This window comes from Aristolochia californica, unplaced genomic scaffold (genome assembly GCF_029961685.1).
Source record: "Aristolochia californica isolate CCGP_79_NKW_82.1479 unplaced genomic scaffold, dmAriCali1.0.hap1 SCAF_9, whole genome shotgun sequence".
NCBI classification, from domain to species: Eukaryota; Viridiplantae; Streptophyta; class Magnoliopsida; order Piperales; family Aristolochiaceae; genus Aristolochia; species Aristolochia californica.
Window position 1 is genome coordinate 1,795,528 of NW_027182290.1, and position 18,232 is coordinate 1,813,759.

At 41.5% G+C, this 18,232-nt stretch overlaps 4 protein-coding genes across 4 annotated transcripts; 3 read left to right on the forward strand and 1 right to left on the reverse strand.

Moving 5' to 3' along the window:
• The first annotated feature begins 757 nt into the window (after positions 1-757).
• On the forward strand, positions 758-3,251 carry LOC137941887 (pentatricopeptide repeat-containing protein At1g62260, mitochondrial). The gene has a single exon (XM_068787497.1). It carries the CDS (start codon positions 875-877, stop codon positions 2,951-2,953), a length of 2,079 nt encoding a protein of 692 aa, XP_068643598.1. The 5' UTR covers positions 758-874; the 3' UTR covers positions 2,954-3,251.
• Positions 3,252-7,610: 4,359 nt separating this feature from the next.
• Positions 7,611-8,941, forward strand: LOC137941709 (FCS-Like Zinc finger 7-like). Its single transcript, XM_068787240.1, has 2 exons — positions 7,611-8,118; positions 8,570-8,941. Exons 1-2 carry the CDS (start codon positions 7,796-7,798, stop codon positions 8,724-8,726), a joined length of 480 nt encoding a protein of 159 aa, XP_068643341.1. The 5' UTR covers positions 7,611-7,795; the 3' UTR covers positions 8,727-8,941.
• A 2,475-nt stretch (positions 8,942-11,416) lies between these two features.
• On the reverse strand, positions 11,417-13,330 carry LOC137942169 (protein SODIUM POTASSIUM ROOT DEFECTIVE 3-like). Its single transcript, XM_068787861.1, has 3 exons — positions 13,009-13,330; positions 12,241-12,316; positions 11,417-11,737 (listed from the first exon to the last, which is right to left on the reverse strand). Exons 1-3 carry the CDS (start codon positions 13,303-13,305, stop codon positions 11,568-11,570), a joined length of 543 nt encoding a protein of 180 aa, XP_068643962.1. The 5' UTR covers positions 13,306-13,330; the 3' UTR covers positions 11,417-11,567.
• Positions 13,331-14,747: 1,417 nt separating this feature from the next.
• Positions 14,748-17,019, forward strand: LOC137942144 (uncharacterized). Its single transcript, XM_068787837.1, has 2 exons — positions 14,748-15,838; positions 16,798-17,019. Exon 1 carries the CDS (start codon positions 14,788-14,790, stop codon positions 15,835-15,837), a length of 1,050 nt encoding a protein of 349 aa, XP_068643938.1. The 5' UTR covers positions 14,748-14,787; the 3' UTR covers position 15,838; positions 16,798-17,019.
• Positions 17,020-18,232: the final 1,213 nt, after the last annotated feature.

The following is an 18,232-nucleotide window of genomic DNA, read 5'->3' on the forward strand; positions in this document are numbered from 1 at the left end:
AACTGTTAAGATTAGAAGACCAAAAGTTGGGGAGGGTCTGTGCTGTTAGGTGAATAGGTTTTCATATGAAGCAAATATTGACTACTTTCGTAAACTTTTAATGGGGAACTTTTCTCGTCTTTTCATTAGACTCGTTTGTCTCAGTGAATTTTTAAAACGAACAAAAAATGAATATATATAAGCCTCGTATGATAAGGTAGCTTCAAAGAAGCACTAGGTATAAAGTCATCTAATAATAGTAATCAGTAGAATTGAAGCACCATATCATACATTTTCGCGTATGAAAGGCCCAAAAACCAAGAGGAAGCACGTTCTTTTATAAACTATATATATAAAGCGGACGCTCTTATTACTCCGGTTGATCTGCAAACAATTCTTTTTGTTTTCTTTAAAATGATATAAGAAGAATAATCAGCTCGGGAATTAACTGCAGGCTTGTTTGGTTAGGCATGAAGAGGCCAGATAGTGGTGCAATTAGCTCTTCATTCTAAGAGAGCTGTGATCCTAATTATCATACGAAGGAATAGCAATGTGAAGCGGCTCGTTTAAGCTGGGTTTTCAGTGAGGCACTAGACGTGTCATATGCAGCAATCTAATCAACGATCAGACTGATCAATATGAGAAAGCATAGTTCCTAATTATTTATATTTTTGTAAAAATAAATAATATTTCTTAAACAATTTTATAAATTTGCTACTTCGCTTGCGTTTGCGGCAACTGGTATTTATGTTTCTCGTCCAGCCGGAACCTCGGTCGCTTGTCGTCGATGCTTCCTCTTTGGGTTCCCCTGCTCGCCTTCACTACAGGTTGCGAAGATTCAGTAATCTCCTGGAAGCGCCTTACATGGAGAATATGATAACCCCTTTGCCTGCAAATGGGCGCGTTTGCTCCTTCACTTGTTGCCTATGTACGAAGAGCTCAATCCCAGTCGTCTTTTCAAGTTATCCCAGACTTCCGAAAATGGAACAAAAACCTCTCCCAATTAATCCAAAACGGTCAATTAATGAAAGCACGCTGCATGTTCGACCAGATGTCCCAAAGGAACGTGGTTACTTGGAATTCAATGATCAGTGGCTATCTTCGAAACGGAGAGATTGTCTCCGCGCGGAGGCTGTTCGATGACATGCCCGAGAGAAACGTTGTGTCCTGGAATTTGATGATGTCGGGTTATGCAGATAGTCGCTCGACCCGCCAGCTGTTGGAGGGTCGGCGTCTTTTTGATCAAATGCCGGAGAGGGATTCTGTTTCCTGGAATACAATGATTAGTGGGTATGCCCGGAACAAGAAAATGGTGGAAGCGGTGAAGTTGTTTGATCAAATGCCTGTAAAGAATGTTATTTCGTGGAATGCAATGATTACGGGTTTCTTGCAGAATGGAGATGTTCACAGCGCGATCAAGATGTTTGAGAGAATGCCAGTTCGGGATTCAGCATCTGTGAGCACAATAGTTTCGGGTCTTATTGGAAATGGTAAGTTGGATGAAGCGACAGAATTTTTACATAAACATGGGAAGGATGGTCAACTAGGAGATGCTCTTGATGCTTATAATACTCTTATTGCTGGATATGGTCAGAATGGAAGGGTCAAAGAAGCACGCCGACTATTTGATCAGATTCCCGCTGGGTTGAGCTTAATGAAAGAAGATACCAGCAAAACTAACACCGGCTGCCAGAAGTTGAAGTTCACCAGGAATTTGATCTCATGGAATTCTATGATCATGTGCTATGTCAAGGCTGGGGACACTGGTTCTGCTCAACAGTTGTTTGATGAGATGCCAGAGAGAGATGCGGTTTCATGGAATACCATGATTAATGCTTACATTCAGGAAGGGCAGCTTGACAAAGCTGTGTCCCTTTTTAATGAAATGCCAAATCGTGATTCTCGGTCTTGGAATTTTATGATCTCAGGCTATGCACTGAAAGGTGAACTGGAAATTGCACGTGATTTCTTCAACAGAATGCCCCAAAAAAGCTTAGTCTCATGGAACTCAATCATTGCTGGGTATGAGCAGAATGGACTTTATGAAGCTTCCATTGAGCTTTTTATTCAGATGCAAGAATTTGGGGAAAAACCTGATCGACATACTCTATCATCCATTCTAAGTGCTTGTGCTGGTCTTGGGGGTCTTTATCAAGGCATGCAGATTCATCAGCTGGTAACAAAGACACTTAGTGCTGACATTCCTATAAATAATTCCATTATAACTATGTATGCTAGGTGTGGGAACATTAGGGATGCAATGGCCATCTTTGATGACATGAAAACAAGGAGGGATGTTGTGTCATGGAATGCCATGATTGGTGGTTATGCTCGGCATGGTTTTGCAGGTGAAGCACTTGACCTTTTCCAAGAAATGAAAAGGATGAAAGTGAAGCCCACCTATTTGACTTTTGTTTCAGTTCTGCATGCATGTGATCACGCAGGCTTGGTGACAGAAGGGAGGATGCATTTTGATTCTATGGTTAATGAGTTTGGAATTGCTCCTAGAGTTGAACACTTTGCATCTCTTGTTGACGTCATTGGTAGGCATGGAAATCTGGAAGAAGCGCTGCAGCTGATCAAGTGTATGCCAATGGAACCAGATAGTACTGTTTGGGGGGCATTGCTTGGAGCTTGTAGGGTCCACAAGAATGTGGATATGGCCTGCATTGCTGCAGAGGAGCTGATGAGGCTTGAACCTGAAAGCTCAGCACCATATGTCTTGCTGCATAATATGCATGTGGACTTTGGTAGATGGGAAGATGCAAAACAAGTGAGAAGGAAGATGGAGAAGAATGGGATCAGGAAACAATGTGGGTATAGCTGGATTGAATTGCATGACAGGGTTCATCTTTTTGCTTCGGGTGATTGTGACCATCCTGATGCTGAGGGAATTCATGCTTTGGCTGAGAATTTGAACAAAGTCATAAAGGATTTGGGTTTTGAGATATTTCAATCTGTATTTGATTATTGATGAAGTATTTATTATGAGCACAAGGAGAACTTCATGAGACAAGTTGGAAAAGAGGAGATTAACCCCACTGCTGTCAATTGAACTTTTTCTGGCTTCGCTTGGGGTGACCGGCTGAGCAACAGTTTCTTTATATTTATTGAACATTGGGTAGAAGAATGGGATTTTGTCATGAAGATTTCATGTATTAACTATTTAATTCATTCAGACATATATCAGGCATGATCATCAATGGCTGCACATTCTTAAGATCAATTTTTATGAAATAAAATTATCTCTATTGGTTAGGCATTGTACTATCTTGAAGTGGTCAAGGGAGTATGTTAGAGTAGTCACATTTGGAGCATAAATTAAAGGAGTGGAGCAAAGTGTCACATAGGGAAACATGGGTATTGGAATCTTATAAATCTATGGGTTCCCAATTTTAAAGGAATCCCATGCCAAGATGACAAATTCTGCTGTATGTGCCTCCTTATGTGCTTCGGGTTACCAAATATGAGCTAGTACCTTTTGAACTTTGACAAAGAAAGAAGCGAAAGAAGCAGTACATAGAAAGATTTGGCGCGGCTCATTAAATTCTGTGGTTAATAAGAGTTGTTAATCAGTGGTTCTTGTTTGGATTTCATCTTAAATTTTTAAAAATATTTCATTTAAATACTTTATAGGAGTAAGACAAAAGGGTTTTCTGGTAATTTTTATCATATTATACAGGCACATAGGCATTAAATTTAATATCAGGGGTATACAAGCGTTTTTGCATAATTTAAGGCTATACAAGTAATAACCCATAGTTTTATTCTCATGTGTTTCTTTTCGTTTTATAATCTGAATTTTTCTATTTCTTTGCATGTTAATTTTTTTTTTTTTTTAATTCTTCTCTACTGCATAATTTTCCTGTTTCTACCCTACTGGACTCTTTAGTAAGTTTGCTGGTGAGATGTCTGTTTAGGTGTAGCTGGTGCTGCACTTTTAGGATCATATTTGACTGTACCAAAATGCATGAATGATTTGATACTTGTTCTGTCAATCAAATAGATGTACTTGTTGCAGCTTTTTTATAAGCATGAGATTAACTACTATTGTTCCTTGTTTTGTTTGATTGGGGTTGAGCACTTCATATTTCACTTGTACTGGTTAACTCTTGTGGCTTTGAAATGTTTATTTACTCTATGCTTAGAGCATCTTCTTTCTTCCTCTTAAATATTTTCAGAAACGATTTACCCTCTTAAGGAGAATGGCTTATTCCGTAAGGAAAAAGGTGCTCTCCTCCACTTTAGTAGAAAGAGCTGAATAATCCTAGTTTGGCCTACTTTGAGTATAGGAGTTTACGTAGAGTAAATTGTTATGATTGAGTTTGTTTTCCCTACCTTTTTTCTATGGAATAAATTGTCTATCAGAGTACATCATAATTTCATCATAATTGATTAATGATGAAAACTGTCTTATTGTCAATGTTATGTGATTTTATTTCTCTCTAGTGGATAATCCTAATTTTTAGCTTCAAAATATCAAACAGTAGTTTGATTCTTATTATTAACAAGGCAAGGAGAGAAACAAATTAATCACTGTTCTTATTTCTGCTGCTAATCCATTTAAGGAGGATCATTTCTTCCTTCTCTTTTGTTGAAATGTTATTTTGCAGGCACAAACACACACTGAAAGCTTCACCCCTAATGAACTGCTTGAGCCTTTCTGCTGTTGAGATTCAATGCAAGTGGATTGTCACGATAATTGTTTTCATCATTATTGCTCTCGTATTGGTGTTGCTTTCATCGATGACTATTTCAGATCTTTCCTGGAATAGCTTTACTTTGAGGAAATTATTTGCAAATACAGTTGCATATCTTGGGTGAGATCAGATCTGTTGACAACCTTCAGCATTTCTTTTTTGTGATCTTGCACTGACATACAGGGGGCTGTTTGCCTTGGTTTCAGTGAGAAGCGAAGGAATGATAATCAGACTTTTTGGCTCAGCAGAGGCTTAGGTCTAGTATTTTACTGCTTTTCCAGGAACAACACTGTTCTGGTTTTAGCAGCCATATGTGACATCCAGCTATTGCACTTCTCATGTTGTGATCCACTCTTCATTCTCTTTTCCTGTCCTGTACTCATCTTGTTCCTGCCAAAGGAAAGATTGATATTTCCAAACCTTCCCATGATGATTGAGGCACAATGGAGCAGAGGATGTCTCACCCCTGCAAGTGCAGTGAATTCACCAAAGCACTTGATTTTAGGGGAGGGCCAATGAGAGACTGCAAAATGGTGATTATTGATTGGCAACCCATATTTAGATACATTTGTGCACTCAGTGTGGGCAAGGCACATCACACTTTTGTCCATAGTGGGGAACATCATAAATTCTCCTTCTCAGAGGGCAAACATGAATTGAAAGATTCTCATCAGTGTGCATCTTAGTAAGGAACCTCACTCAATTGTTCCCCCCCTCCTTCACCAGTTTCCATCAATTAGTTGAACTGTCTTCTCATCTTCTCTTCCTCTTTTTTTCGTTGGAAAGCAATTGCTCTTTTTATTTCTCTCAAGTTCCTTTCTGTTTCATGGTTTCTTACATGTTTTCCCTCTTTGTTTCACTACTACTTTTAAGCATTTCCATAGTTTTTGCAATTAATAACTCTGCTCCAATTTATCTGTCATTTTCTTACAGCTCTCCCTTTCCCTTTGAATTTGTTCAAAGGTGGGTTTTCACTTGAGCCATTCAATTAGGTGGCCACTATTTTATTCCCAGGGAATTGTGTCATACTGGAGCCACAGGAGGAATCTTTTGTGAAAGAAGGGGTTGGTGGGTCCTCATCTTCATAAAGAAAAAGTGTTATTCTCGAATGATGCCTTCAATCTTCCAAAAGAATCAGAAAAAAATTTATTTATTATTTTTTTTTTTCAAATCCTCCTCTGACATGCTTATGCTGCACTTGATAAATATCCATTTGATTGCAGAAAATAGTGGCTCCTCTTGTTTTGTTAGGGAAAGCCAAACACTTTTCTCCAGCTGAGGGCAGACCAGACCATGATTGATTTAAGGTGGGGAGCCTGCTGAGGTACTTTTATACATTACAATAAAGGCAAGATGATGACTCTCAGTAGTGCCTTACCACTTGGTCCAATGGCCACCTTCTTCTCCATCACTACTCTTTCATTTCATCTCTATTAATCAAATAGAGAAATCTTAGATGAGATGAAGACACAACAATGTTGAATTAATATCATCATTGGAAGTTTTTTATTTAATGAAACAAGCAAAAATATGTTTTTTTCATTAAATTTTATGAATAATTAATCTTCTTATATATTTGGTGTTTAAATTAAATATTAATTGATTAATTCCCATAAAATTGTTAATTACTATTAACACAATTGATCGTGGACAACGACCCGAATCTAGACACCTCGATTAGATCTTTAAATATGTTTACAATTCAATTAGCTTTTCGTTTGCTCGATAAAGATGATGGAAAAAAAAATTGACCAAACAAAAATAAGTAGAGAAATTGCAAAAAAAAACTAAGAAATGAGCTTCTTTGATATAGGTATTTTAATGTATATAATATAATTTTAAATATTTTATTTTTGCGAAGATTTTCTTTATTTTATTTCTAGTTATTTTTCTAATTGTTTCCTATAGAAAAAAAGATAAAACGTTAGAAAACTGATCAAATAGAAGAAAAAAAATCATAAAAACAAATCCTCAATAGACCAGGGGTGGGGTGGGGGGGGGGTCAACTTTTGTCCGTGCTGGTCCCTTATTTTGTGTATGATTAGGACTAATAAGTCACTGGCACAAGGGACACGCTAACACGAGTCCACAACTCTGTAATTAGATGGACCACACGAGCCACCTCCACAGGGGACCACTGCTGTCCCTCCCTCAGTATCAAAAACAAAACTCTGGGCCCACCTACCCGGTAGGCAGTTGTTAAGCAATGGGACCCACGAGACAGCTCATTGTTCTTGCCTGTGGGTCCCACCCCCTCCTAGGAAAAAAAAAAAAAAAAAACGTCAAAATTTTGTTGGAAATACCTCTCTCGGCCGCAAGGGGAAACGTCCAAATAACTCGACCCCACATCTGGGCCCACTTAGCAATCCAACAAAAACAGCTCACAAAGCGGACGGGGCTTTTTTTGGTTTCTTCTCTTTGGGGGGAAGAGAGTCTAACCGAAAGGTCCGTCTCACGGGAACTGACCAGACTCAGACGAGGTTGGGTGTCCGGACCGGCTGGACCGGCTTTTTGTTGCGGCCTTATCCACGTGGCGCCCGGAGAGGTGGGAAGAGAGATAGGATCGGCGCATGATGCATGTCAAAAGCCGTTTTTCAACCCAACGAAGAGTCGGATTTTTTTACTGTAGCAAGCGGATCCCGCTCGTGTGGTTAATTAGAAAATAAATTTATTATTTTTTTCCTACACACTGAGAAATTAAAAAATTTCTTTTTAATATAAAATATAATAATTTCTTTGTCTTAGGCTCGTAGGGCAGTTTTGTTCTTGGAAGCAGTAAAAAAGAGGTGGTGACTTTTTTCTTACCTCGCACAGGCATGAAAGTAAAACAGTAAAAAACGTGAATGTACTAAAGAAAAGCAGACGCTGACGTGTATCCATATGTACGCGAACGGCTGATATCTATCTCTGTAATTTCCGGGTGTCCGCTCATCTTCGTCTCTCTCCACCTCCCTCTTCTATATTTTTCTCCCACCGGACGCCATCTTTTCTTCCCTCCTCCCCTCTCCTCTCTCTCACTGACGCTCTCTCTTCGGCTCTCTACTTCCACAGAAGCGACCCAGAGCCGAAGTCCTTTCTCTGTCTTCTTTCTCCTTTTTCCTCTGAGGCGTGTAAAGATGCTGCTCGGCAAGCGCCCCAGACCTTCGATGAGGAGAACGACGAGCTTGACGGAATTCACCGTCGATATCAGCCCGGTGGTCGGCGCGCCGTCCTCTGATCAGGGGAACTCAAGGGACGGCCATAAAACAGCGGCGGCTGGGCTGAGATACCCCGGCGGTACGCCGCCGGAAGGAGGATTCGACCCGAGGTTTCTGTCGACTGTGTCGCCGAGGACCCACCGAAGGAATTCGGGGGAATTTTTGGAGCCTGCGCATTTTTTGAGGGCTTGTGGTCTCTGCAAGCGCGGGCTGGGAACCGGCAGGGATATCTATATGTACAGGTAGTCGTTTGCTTCTTGGATCCTTTTTTTTCAGTCTTGGATCGATATCCAGTTTCTTTCTCTTTTGGTTCAAAGATTTCTGAGTGCGGTGAATCATCTGGTTTACTTTATTCTCCTTCCGATGTCTAAAACATCGATCCGTTTGTGTGTGCTTTCTTCTTCCGATTTATCGTTTCTAAATATTCTGGAATCTTCTCTGCATGTCGAGGAACGGCTTATTTTATTACAGTTCACGAAAGTTTCTTCTCATCAAAGAGAAGAGAACGGAAACATGATGATTTCTTCCTCTTTTCTCCATCTGTTTCTTCCTATGTTTTCTCCGTTTCAATCAGCATCTTTTCGTCACTCCTACTATTCTTACTTCAGCAACCGATGCTTCTATAAAATTTAGAGATATTTCCTTAAATCCCGAGGTCTATTCCCATTCTCATTTCTCCATTTTCCTGCGCAGGGGTGACACTGCTTTTTGTAGTCTAGAGTGCAGGCAGCAGCAGATGAACCAGGACGAAAGAAAAGAGAAGTGCTCATTGAGTTCAGTGAAGAAAGATGCGTCTCAGTCCGAAGGATCTGAAGCTTCAAAAAAAGGGGAGACCATTGCAGCAGCCTGATAGACCATATCAAAACTCTGAACCTTACGAGCCTTAAAACAGCTATTAAAAATACAGAAACAAAGCCTTGAATTGAATGAATCTTCTCGCTTTTAAGATTACCCTCCTGCCGTCTCCACGGGAATCATCGAAAATGTATACGAACCAGCTCTTGTAGTACTCCATCCTACTTGGGGAAAAAAAAAAAAATGGCAGATCTACTTAGCTTACTTTTACACTCTCATCGTGTGAAATTATTATCAGCAGAGAGAAAGAGAAAAATAAAATAAAAAATGAATTTAAGTGGTTGAGAACGAGATGGGTTTGGAGAGATTTCCATATATTTTCTAATGATTCTTCTGTTCATGTGGTTTTGAAATGGGAGGTTTTCCTATGACTGTGGAAGAAGGTAAATCCAACAAAGAGAAGACTGGCCACTAATGATTCTTGTTCTCTAAGATTTTCACTAAGAAAACGCAATGCTTATCCATTTATGGCCCTGTAAAATTCCCCTAGATTGTATTCAGGAAACTTCCTGAATTGAACTCCTGAAATCTCAGCAGAATCGATTGCTTCTTCAATTGATTCGGTGAGATTTAATTTAGAATAGAGATTCTGCATCGGGTGGCACCAAGCCGTAAATTAAATGAACTGTCACTTGCTTAACCAGGGGGATCCCGGGTTTGTTGCTTCATTTAATCTTGTGGGCCCCCAAAAATTGGAAATCAGAAAGAGATTCTCATTTGGAAGGTTTGTGGTTGGGTCCCATGCATGGCCCCACAGCGGCACACCTTCCCAATGAGGACCTTTCGGCTGTAAGTGTCCTCTCTTAAATAGGATTAGTCGAATCAATCAATCAGTGTTCTGATGCAGCATTTATTAATCTCTTCGCTCGAAATCGATCCTGGCCGTCCGTTTGCTGCCCCAAAGGTGGGTCCCACAACACATTAATTTTTTTTTTTTCTAACATCGAGGCTGTAATTAAAATGCTCCCAAATCTCCAACAGCAGCAACGGATGAGGAAGTCAACTCGTCTAATCAATAGCCGGAAAAAAACGATTCTTTATTACTCGGAAAATTATAAAAATCTGTAAAAATAAAAAAAATTATTACGTGTGACATTTGATACAAACATAGGTGCTACACGTGTGGGCCAGGGGAGGAGTAGGTTGGTACTCCGGTACTGCTTGTAGTAAATGCTGAACGAAGAATTCTCAACTGGGCCCACGTAGATTTTCTCAAGTCACAACCACTTGTCACTTCACACCTAAGCAGTTGGTTTAGTACATCGTACGGTCAGCATCAAGGTTTAGTCCAAATTAGATTTTTATTTATCTAATGAAATCAAAATTTCTAATTTATATATATATATATATTCATAAAAAAATATTTTTTAATTCAAAAAAAAATTAGTCGAAGAAGGCGGACCCACTCCCAATGTATTTGGAGTAGGATGCATCGTGTTGATTGATGGGGATACCCATGTCTGCACACGACAATATTGCGTATAAAGTAGAAAATTGTAGGGAATTGGGGCCCCTGCGTGGGACATATTATTTGTCTTATGATGTGTGGGGCCAACGAGTCTGACCACCGGTCACCTGTATTTGACGTTGGGAGATAAGTTGAAATGTGGGCCATTCCTAGAGAATAAGAGAACACCTTCTTTTTTTATATAATTAATGGTAATTTAAAGAATATTGAGAGATTTTCGTATTCTATTGATGTGGCCCACTCCATCTACCACTCACAGCTTATCTCCCGTAAACCTCAACGCGGTCATCCATACGGATGCAGAGAAAACTGTATTCTTAATAATCGGATCCACCAAGTTGAACTGACTCGGATCGTTAATCGGATTAAACTCCCCTTCCCGTATCCCAGCACGCCAGAAGTCAAGGGCCATGGAGGTGCCACGCGTGAGTCTGACCGGTGTTCGGGATCATCGGGTTCGCGTTCTGCAGAACAACGCCCACTGTCGTAGATTCCGTCGCTTGCGTTCGTATTCGCCACGACGCCGTAGCTGTCGTAGTTCACGAAATCGTACGTCTTCGGTGGCGGTGTTTGCTCGAAAGACATCGGTGAGATTCTCTTTGAGAGCGATGAGGTATGGGGTTTGGGAGAGGGTGAAGTAGACGTTGTTGATGGACCAGAGGATGTACCCGTCCATTTGGTTCTGGGTGTTGAGGAAGATGATAGTCTTTTCGGAGGTGGGTGGGGACGGGAGGATGTAGCCCTGTCGGGCCTCCATTAGCATTTACAGAGGAGATAATTCATGGCATTGAAACACTTGCAGACCAGAGAAAGGCGACAAACAGTGGTTAATTAGTAATTACCTCAATCTGGAAATTGAGTGCGGAGGGGAGGTGACAATGGCGACTCTCAGGCGGTTAACTCTTGCCGTCTATATTGGAATTCAATAGGAGAGTGCATTAGGTAGATTCCACATTCATTTAGTGAGCAATTTACAGAATCGATTCTCTTAGATAAATCTAACAATAAGCCTCTTTAAAACGTTTAAATAGTCGTCTTAAATAATAATTTACATTGATAAGTCGCTCCAGCTGAGCATAATCAGAATATGACATCTTGGTAGGTTAATATTTAACAAAAGTTTCAAGTTGTCGCAGGCGTTCATCACACCTACATGGAGATGCGCTCTCCTCCTGGATTTGGGAAGCTCACAAGCTTTCTCATCTACTCCATCCATAAAAGAAAAGAACAATTTATAGAAACAAGAAAACGTCCATCGTCTCTCTCATCCATCAATCCAATTCTACATATAGGAACCAAACACAAATAGAACTACAAGAAATCGTCCTCCTCCTCCCTAAATGGGAACCTGCTCATGTACCACTTCTCTCAAAGGCTCTGACGAGGTTGATGGTCATCAATGGGTGTCTTCCCGTCTGAGCACGGCCAGAACTCGGCTTTCTTCACCTTGGAGATGCTCTCCAGGACCACCACTGGCGACACATGCCCCATCACAGTCACCCTCTTCGATTCCAAATCAATGCTGAAGGATGTCACTCCTGCATTTTTTTTTTCCCATTAATAAAATAATGGGTCAATGTGAAACCTTGTAAAGAGTCGCTGAAAGTCTCTTTCAGGGTAAGTCACTTGCCGTCAATCGATCAAATGCTATAAATAAAGGATCCCTTGGAGTTAGATCTTGCCTGTATATATAGTATAACTTTCACATTGTCTAGGCCAAATTAGATCATCTTGGAATAAATCAAACAGCAATGAAACTATATAAATGTAAAAACAAATTTATTCATCATCATTTCTTATATCTATGATTAAATCACAGTTTCTCACCATTTTCATCGACGTTATTTTCGGTCTTCCTTTATTTATCATCAAGCTTCCTAGTTTTAAATGTCTAGTTCCTAGTCAACTTCATGGGTGAATTATGCTCAGTAAAAGGGGTCTCTTGGTAACCTTACTAACTTGCCACTAACTGAAAGATGAACAGTTGAAGAAGATAACAAGACAAAGGCAAAGAGAATCAAGAGGAAAAATGGGGAGATACCTTCCATCTTAGACAAATGCTTCTTCACTTTCCCTGCACATCCTTGACAATGGAGAGAAACTCTCATAACAACCACCTGCACCACAAAGCAGGAAGAGAAACGGTAAAGAAGCAGTTACAGCATGTGAGGTTGCTACAGTTTTTACTTGACCTTCTTCAAAGAATAAATGAGAGAACAACCAGCAATTAATAGAATGGTCCCCTCTGGTTCAATTCCTTGTGCATCAAGTGTGACAGTTATATTTTTCATCAAAGAGATTTCTCACATCAATCATGCCTCTAATGGCAGTTACTAAAAGTTTTTGGCATTTAAAAAAGTTGAAGCGATCCTAATGTCAGTTCCAGTCTGAGCCACATCAGAGCATCTTCAGCTTCAGTGTTCCCTTCCTCACATGCTGTTGTGAGAGAGAGAAATTCGAATACCTTAGTTTAAACTGAAAGAATCAAAGAACCAGACAAAACCCATTTTGTCCACTTTGGAGACAAATAAAATGAAGTTTACAGTCGTCGATGATCATAGTAAAAACAGTACGTAACGAAGAACTCCAGTTTTAAAAAAAGATAACAAAAAGAGAGTTGAATCACGGAGGCAGACGAAAATTCTCCTACATTTTTGAATCGCAGAAAACAAATCACGGCAACATTCCAACCAAAGATGGTGTAAATTTCCATATAATTTATTTCCCCGATGCACTGTTTGGAATCCCGCCCGTGATCGCGACGAGATTCGAGATGGAATTACCAGTTACCAGGAAAACTATCAGTCACCTGAAAGACATTGTTGGAAGGAAGGGACGGGACGTTGCCGGGCTTGGATGGAGCTTTTGTCACAGCTCGATCTCTCCGGGAGGGAATCGCGAGTGCGGATCTCTTGTCAGCGCCGCCCAAGGCGAACCTCTTAGACTCCAAGAGACGCGAGTACTTCCAGTCGAGGAGCTTGGCGTGGTCAACGTAAGTCTGGTCCGGCCGTCTGGGAACAATCACCGAGCGCGGATCTCCGGTCATGCAGACGGCGGTGGAGGCCTGGGAGTGGCAGCTGAAGCGGGTCATCTTCATGGGCTTCATGGACAGAAAAAGAGACCTCAGAAGATAGAAGTAGAAGACGGGGAGAAAGCCAGAGAGCCGCTGCAGGATTTAAAGAAAGAAGAGAGACGAAATCATGCAAGCTTTATGATCGAGCTAACCACAGCGGCAGCGCGAGTGAGCCGCCGATTCGAATCCGAATCATTAACAGCTCGGTACGCTAAATTACGAAACAATCCCTCGTCATCCGGCGACCCGGAACGTGAAAATGACGGTCACAAGTAAAATTTCATTTACGGAATACGGGCAAAACTGAGGTATCTGACACCCTCACTGCTGATACCCGAACAGAGAAAATTAATCCTCATGCAAGGGTACTCTAGTCATTAAATAACTGAACGTGACCGTCAGCACTGTGTCAAACGATGGTACGCCACGTGTATGTTTGGAGGTAGGGGTGGGCTTTGCGGTCGGGTTTGTGAAGAATTAGATGCGACCCAACTCGATCAGAAATCCAGATCTGAAATCTCACTCCGGGTTCAGGAATGAGCAGGCGGTTGGTTGTCAGGTCAGAAAGCGGAATATGAAACAAGACAGACTGGCACCGGGTTATAGGACTGAACGGGTCGGGTCGGATTTGCCTCAGTGACAGTTCCGTAATTGTCGTCCTCTGAATTTGATTCGCACCGAGCCGGAGTTATCGAAGCCGAACCGGCTAATCAGGTACCAACAAAGTCATTTTTTTACTTTCCTAATTAATCTCTGATATTGTGATTAAGGCACTTAATTGCAAAAAATTAACGTAAGTTACGGTTAAGAAGTCAAAAACTCACGTGGACCAAATCGAATTCTGCCGGTTCACTTCGTTTTTTTACCTGTTGTACTAACCAAACCGAAGACATGGAAAGGAGTCGAGTCAACCTTAGCTTGGAATTCTGACAGGAGAATTGGGGCTTATTGTACTTGCATATAGGGGGAGTAGCAGGAGAGCATTATCTCACGGATGACAGATTATCAGAGATTGGACCCACTGGGAAGGCTGCACAAAAGGTGGCTAGTTCTCCATGCTTCAATGAATGTCGGGAGGAATGGGAGGAGAAAAGGACTGGTTTATCGTGTAGCGTTCAGGGTCTCAGAGACGCGGGCCCACCGAATTTTGATCGATCTAAGTTAAACAGGTGAAAATAAGAGGAGACCAAAAATAATAAATTTAAAATTATTTAAATATATAATTTAAATTTAATTTATTTATAAAAAAAATATTTGTCTGATATATTAGAGTTTTCTCCTGATATCTGAATTTAGAACGTGGTCCAATTTAGATTTGGCCCATTTAGAAAATACTACATTTGCTGAAAGTTTATTACCTTAGAAAAGATTTCAACGGTTGGGATCGTTTTGCATTATATGGATGGGTGGGCCCATCACACTGGCTATAAAATAGAACAAGACCTTCAGGCATGCGACGCTTGCGCCGGCTGCCACCGATACGTCTGACAGGCCGAGATCGGCGCAGCCTCGGCCATGGAAGCTTCTCCCACCCATCTTCTTTCCTGTGGCGTTTCGCAGCCTCACGAGATCCAGACCCTCCGGGACCTCGCCGCGCGCGGCTCCTGGCGAGCGCTCGTCGACAAAATCGCTCTCAACCGCGGCCTCGGCGTCCTCTCCAAGCCCCACGATCACCTCCTCTACCTCACCTTCAATGTCCTCGCGCTCGTCAAGCTTCGCAGGTACTCCGAGGCCGCCGCCGAGCTCTCTTCCCTCGATAGCCTCGAGTCCGACACTTACCGCTACGAATCCCATCCGCAGCACTATGGTGCTCTCACCGGATCCATGGTCCCTTTTGCCCTGCGGTTCTTGCATGCCTATCTTCCTCAATACCTGAACGACCGGTCCGATGCCCTCGATCGTCTCTATTCGCTGCTTGCTTTCGTTCGTGGTAAATTTAAACGAGAAGAGGATGACCAAGAAAAGGGTAATGATTCCGTTTGGAGAAAGAGGGAACTTTTCTTAATAAACTCTATTATTGCGGTCCATTTGGCGAACAAGGAGTTTGGAATCTGTCTGCAATTGATTTTTGATCTTCTCCGTCGCGATCCGGCGGACCCCGACCTTCTCTCCAAGCTCGGACTCGTCCAGTTGTACATTGGGGATATAGAAAGCACCCGGAAGACGTTCGCTCGGGTCGAGAGCTTGGTGAAGGACAGCAATGAGGTCAATTTGAGGAATTTGGTGAATCGGAATAATGCGCTGGTTTATTTGGTCGGGAAGGATTATATTTCCGCGGTGAGGGAGTATGAGGAGTGCCTTGAGAGGGATGAAACGGACGTGGTGGCGGCTAACAATAAGGGTTTGTGTTTGATGTATTTGAGGGATTTGTCCGATGCAATCAAGGTGGTGGAGAGCTCCTTGGAGCGGGCACCCACGGTGGCTTTGAACGAGACAATGGTTGTGAATTTGTGTAGTATGTACGAATTAGCTTATGTGAACCATTCTGATGTTATGAAAACTCTTAGCAATTGGATTGCCCAGGTTGCACCGGACGATTTTGATGCCTCTTGTACTCGAAGTTGAGGTATTGTAATCAAATTTTAGACTCGTCTATTGTCCCTTTTCTTTTTTCATGCCTTCTGTGAACTGTTCTATTGCACTTTGGCCGTGGGTGCTGCGATCTCATTCTTTTGTTGATTCCTGAACCTGAACTCTGCAACAAAACACTCTCTTGGTTGTAAATAGAGGAAAAAGATTCATATTGCGAACTTAAACAAACTTGCGTCAAGCTCTGATTACAGTGATAATGGAGGCAGGTGAGTGACTACAATTGGGAATTCTTTTATTATAGGAGTCATCATCTGGGTTTTGAGTCAGAACATAGATATGGTTATACTTAGCTTTGTATCTTGGGAAACTTCGTAGGAATTCTTATTGCTTATAGCTTATGAAGGGATCATCAAGGAGGCTGTCGAAGCTGTCAGCCATGGTGTGGTATCCATTCATGAAATATGCTTCCGCGCTATTAACCAGGCCTAGGTCGTCGTGGCGAGAGATAACATAAGAGCAAACGTAGACGAGGGCTAATCATGGTTCTCGACTCGGTGGGTTACGAGTCAATTTTTTGCTGAGTCGGCCGAACTCTTGTTTTTTGGACTCGTGAGATTAAAGTATCTGTATTAAATGAATTAGTTTGATACATGAATTATAGGTCAAACCTCTCCACCTTGTAAGCGAAATATTGGTTAATATGATACAAGAACACTTTAATCTTTTAACATTATGGTTAATAAAAATGTGTCTCCTAAACAGGTGTCACATATCGAGATTTCAAGTATATCAATTAAGGTGTATCTAATAAGAATCGAATTTTCGGGTGTCCCGCGCGTCTGATAAGTATTGGATAACCGATACGCCCACCCTTGAATTGGATTAAACGTATTTGAAGCTCTTCCTGCTGAAGTTTATGCTAATTTGAAGCTCTTCCTGCTGAAGTTTGCGGCTTTTAATTTGTGACGTGCGTTATCCTTCTGAATGTGACAGATCCTGGGAGAGAGGAAGCTCCACGGATTGTCAAAAAATGGCAGCTGTGATAAAAGGGGAGGGAAGCACTGAACCTATGACGCTCGATATTAACGCTGGGATGAATGCTATTCACGAAGCATATACAAGGTACACTCTTGAATATCCAGAACCAGGTGAAAGCATATACAAGGCTGGGATGAAATCCTATTCCCAAGCATTTCGTGGCTGCAGGTGGGAAGATCCAGAAACAGGTGAAAGCAAATCATGCCTCTCTTGAATTTGAATGTCTTTGATTTGCCATCAATGCTTGTAGTTCACTATTCCTCTTTCGATGGAATTCATGCCATTTATTGACAAAGCAAAGGAGTCTCAACTTGACCTCTTTACTTCCAAATCCGCTGTTGGATTAATTTTCTTTAGTTCTAGGCTTTCTAGACTGCTTCTGATGATCAAATTGTGTTGAATTTCCAGTAGTCTACATCAGGTGCTAGCAGCATTTCTCAGAAAGCTGAACTTGCTGCTTTAGGGCTTGGAAATGCTGGAGGTGAGGCTGTCTACCATGGTGAAAGCATTCAGGGGGAGACGAGATATTTTGGTCAAAAGTTTTGGCGACCTTGAGGGAACGAAGATGTCAAAGCCTCCGGTATTTACTTTTTCGAGCTCTCATTATTATGTCTCGCTGAGACAAAAAACCCTCAAATTGCAGGGAGCATTTGATCTCTTTTTAGATTTCAGCTCCTATCATGGTACTGAGGTTGAGGGATTTAATGTAGTGAAGGACTCCTGAGTCTCTCTGTCGGTTTTTCCTTGATCAGTGAAAGGAAATGTGTTTCCTTGACCCTTTTAAACACAGGGTCAGAATTCCAATCTCTGCCTGGTGGAGGCTCCTGAAGTATCTGCTGCAGGTTTCTGTGCTGCTTCTGCTCTTCTAGTAGACTCAGCAACATCTTGCATAACTAGAGGCTCAATTAATTGCATAGAAAACCTCTATGTTTCTGAATCTAAATCAAGACTCGTAAACAGGTTACCATTTGTTCTCTATAATCAATCCTATTGTGGTTTGAGGTTAAGGCCAGCAACCTTGCCAATAACCAAGAACTTCTTTGTTCTTACTCTTATCCTTCAAGACCAGGGTACAGGTGCCAGAAAATGACTCAAACAAATAAAAAACTTGATCTTTTGGACAGCAGAGAAAACCGCAGAGGAGAAGCATATTGGTTAAACCAAAAACTTTTTACCCATACACACTCGGATGGGTCAATTATTCCCATGCCCTGCAAGAACTATTCATCCAGAAGTGTGTCATGATCAGATTCGAAGAGAATAGAGAAGTATACCTTATTTGGTAGGCTCTAACTCAAGAATCCCACATGACAGTTCCTGCTTTGCACTACTTACTTCTACTCTTCCTTGCTTCAGATTGCCACAATTTCATCAACCAAATCTTTGTTCC